Below are 2037 nucleotides of genomic sequence, written 5' to 3' on the forward strand. Positions count from 1 at the left end.
CGTGCTGCCACTGCCAGAGGCTGGAAGGCCCCTCAGCCCTGCGCTGGGTTGCTCTGGTCTACACTCTTCTGAGATGCCCCATGGCATGAGAAACGGAGACAGGGACTGGGATTCAAGGGAGTCCATCCCAGTGCTGCATTCTGGGGGTTTCCCAGGGGATCTTTCTCTCAATATGAAATGACCTTGGAACATTGTCTGTCCCATAGCCCTTCATGGCACCTCCAAGAACAGCTGATGGTGTTTGTGCTCACTCAGGTTCCTCTCACGTCAAGTCCATGTTGTCCATGATGACATCTCATCTGTCCAATGCAAAGATCAACTTTGGACCTTCTCATTCCAGGATGATTGCCTCAGGGCAGTGCTATGGTTAAACCCTTAATGGCAACACAGCCCCACAGAGCTGCTCACTCTCTCACTCTGTGTGAGGTGGGGGAGAGAATTAGAAGGGTTAAAGTGAAAAAGCTTCTGATTTGAGACAAAGGCAGTTTAATAGGGAAGGCAAAAGGAGTGCCACTTTCTTGGGCATGCTCGTGAGATCAGCTTTGTAGGTAGACCTTCAGGCCCTACCCTGATGAGATGCCCTGCTGTGATGCCAATGCTGCTGTGGAGGCAGCTCTGTCCCAGAGGTGCCCATGGCCTGTCCCTGCCTGCAGTCCCAGCACAGCCATGCATCAGCACTGTCACCAAGCTGCCAGAGCACTCAGGCCTCCCAGCAACCAAGGGCTCAGGAGGAGAGGGTGGCACTGAAGAAAGAGCAGCTGAGGGCAGAGCAAGCGCTGGTGCTCCCTGGCAGGGCTGCTGTGCTGGGACTCTTTGCCCCTCCACCTCTGCACACAGGCACTGCCCCTGCAGCTCCACAGAAGGGCTCACAGGAAGGACCTCTGGGAAACAAGTCACTAAAGGATCCTTTATTTTGTGGAAGCACCCAGGGAGCACGGCACCTCCTTTACACATTATCAGGGTCACACCAGAGAGGGAAATAATGAATTACAAGTGTTGTGAAAAAAGCCAAATCTCATTGAACAACATTCTAACAAATTTAACACCAGCAGCAACAATGAATCCTGAAGAGAGGCTGGGCCAGCAATGAGTGACCTAAGAAATGTACTGCAGAGGACGATGGAGAGTTTATTGTTTAGAAGAACATCCATTTCCCAGTTTCCTCAGAGCATCCTTGAGCTCCTGGTTTCTCAAGCTGTAGATGAGGAGGTTCACTGCAGGAGGCACCACCGAATACAGAGCTGACACCAGCAGGTTGAGCCATGGGGAGGAGATAGAGGAGGGCTTCAGGTAGGTAAACATGACAGTGCTGACAAAGAGAGAGACCACGGCCAGGTGAGGGAGGCAGGTGGAAAAGGCTTTGTGCTGTCCCTGCTCCAAGGGCGTCCTCAGCACCACCCTGAAGATCTCCACATAGGACACCACAATGAAAACAAAACAACTAAATCCAGCTAAGACACTAACCATGACAATTCCAAGTTCCCTGAGATAGACTTGTGAGCAGGAGAGCTTGAGGATCTGGGGGATTTCACTGAAGAACTGGTTGCAGGGAAAATGTATTGGCCGTGTGCAGGAGAGTATTCAGGAACCCACTGGCCCAGGCAGCTGCTGCCATGTGGACACAAGCTCTGCTGCCCAGGAGGGTCCCGTAGTGCAGGGGCTTGCAGATGGTCACGTAGCGGTCGTAGGACATGATGGTGAGGAGAGAAATCTCTGCTGAAATAAAAAAGACAACTAGAAAAACTTGGAGAGCACATCTGGTGTAGGAGATGTTCCTGGTGCCCCACAGGGAATTGGCCCTGGCTTTTGGAACAGTGGTGGAGATGGAGCCCAGGTCGAGGAGGGCGAGGTTGAGGAGGAAGAAGAACATGGGGGTGTGGAGGTAGTGGTCCCAGGCTATGGCGGTGATGATGAGGCCGTTGCCCAGGAGGGCAGCCAGGTAGACGCCCAGGAAGAGCCAGAAGTGCAAGAGCTGCAGCTCCCATCTGTCTGCGAAGGCCAGGAGGAGGAACTCAGTGATGGAGCTGCCGTTGGCCA

The 2037-nt window shown here is 53.2% G+C and overlaps 1 protein-coding gene across 1 annotated transcript; it reads right to left on the minus strand.

Annotated features, from left to right (window-relative positions):
• Positions 1 to 1128: 1128 nt before the first annotated feature.
• Positions 1129 to 2035, minus strand: LOC103778879 (olfactory receptor 14J1-like; the record flags this gene model as incomplete). Its single annotated transcript, XM_008946495.1, is given in 2 exon segments — positions 1129 to 1546; positions 1548 to 2035. Coding segments are annotated over 2 exon segments (906 nt in total), but the record flags the coding sequence as incomplete, so codon positions are not given.
• Between the last annotated feature and the right edge of the window lie 2 nt (positions 2036 to 2037).

Source organism: Merops nubicus, unplaced genomic scaffold (assembly GCF_000691845.1).
Source record: "Merops nubicus isolate BGI_N331 unplaced genomic scaffold, ASM69184v1 scaffold16068, whole genome shotgun sequence".
Taxonomy (NCBI): domain Eukaryota; kingdom Metazoa; phylum Chordata; class Aves; order Coraciiformes; family Meropidae; genus Merops; species Merops nubicus.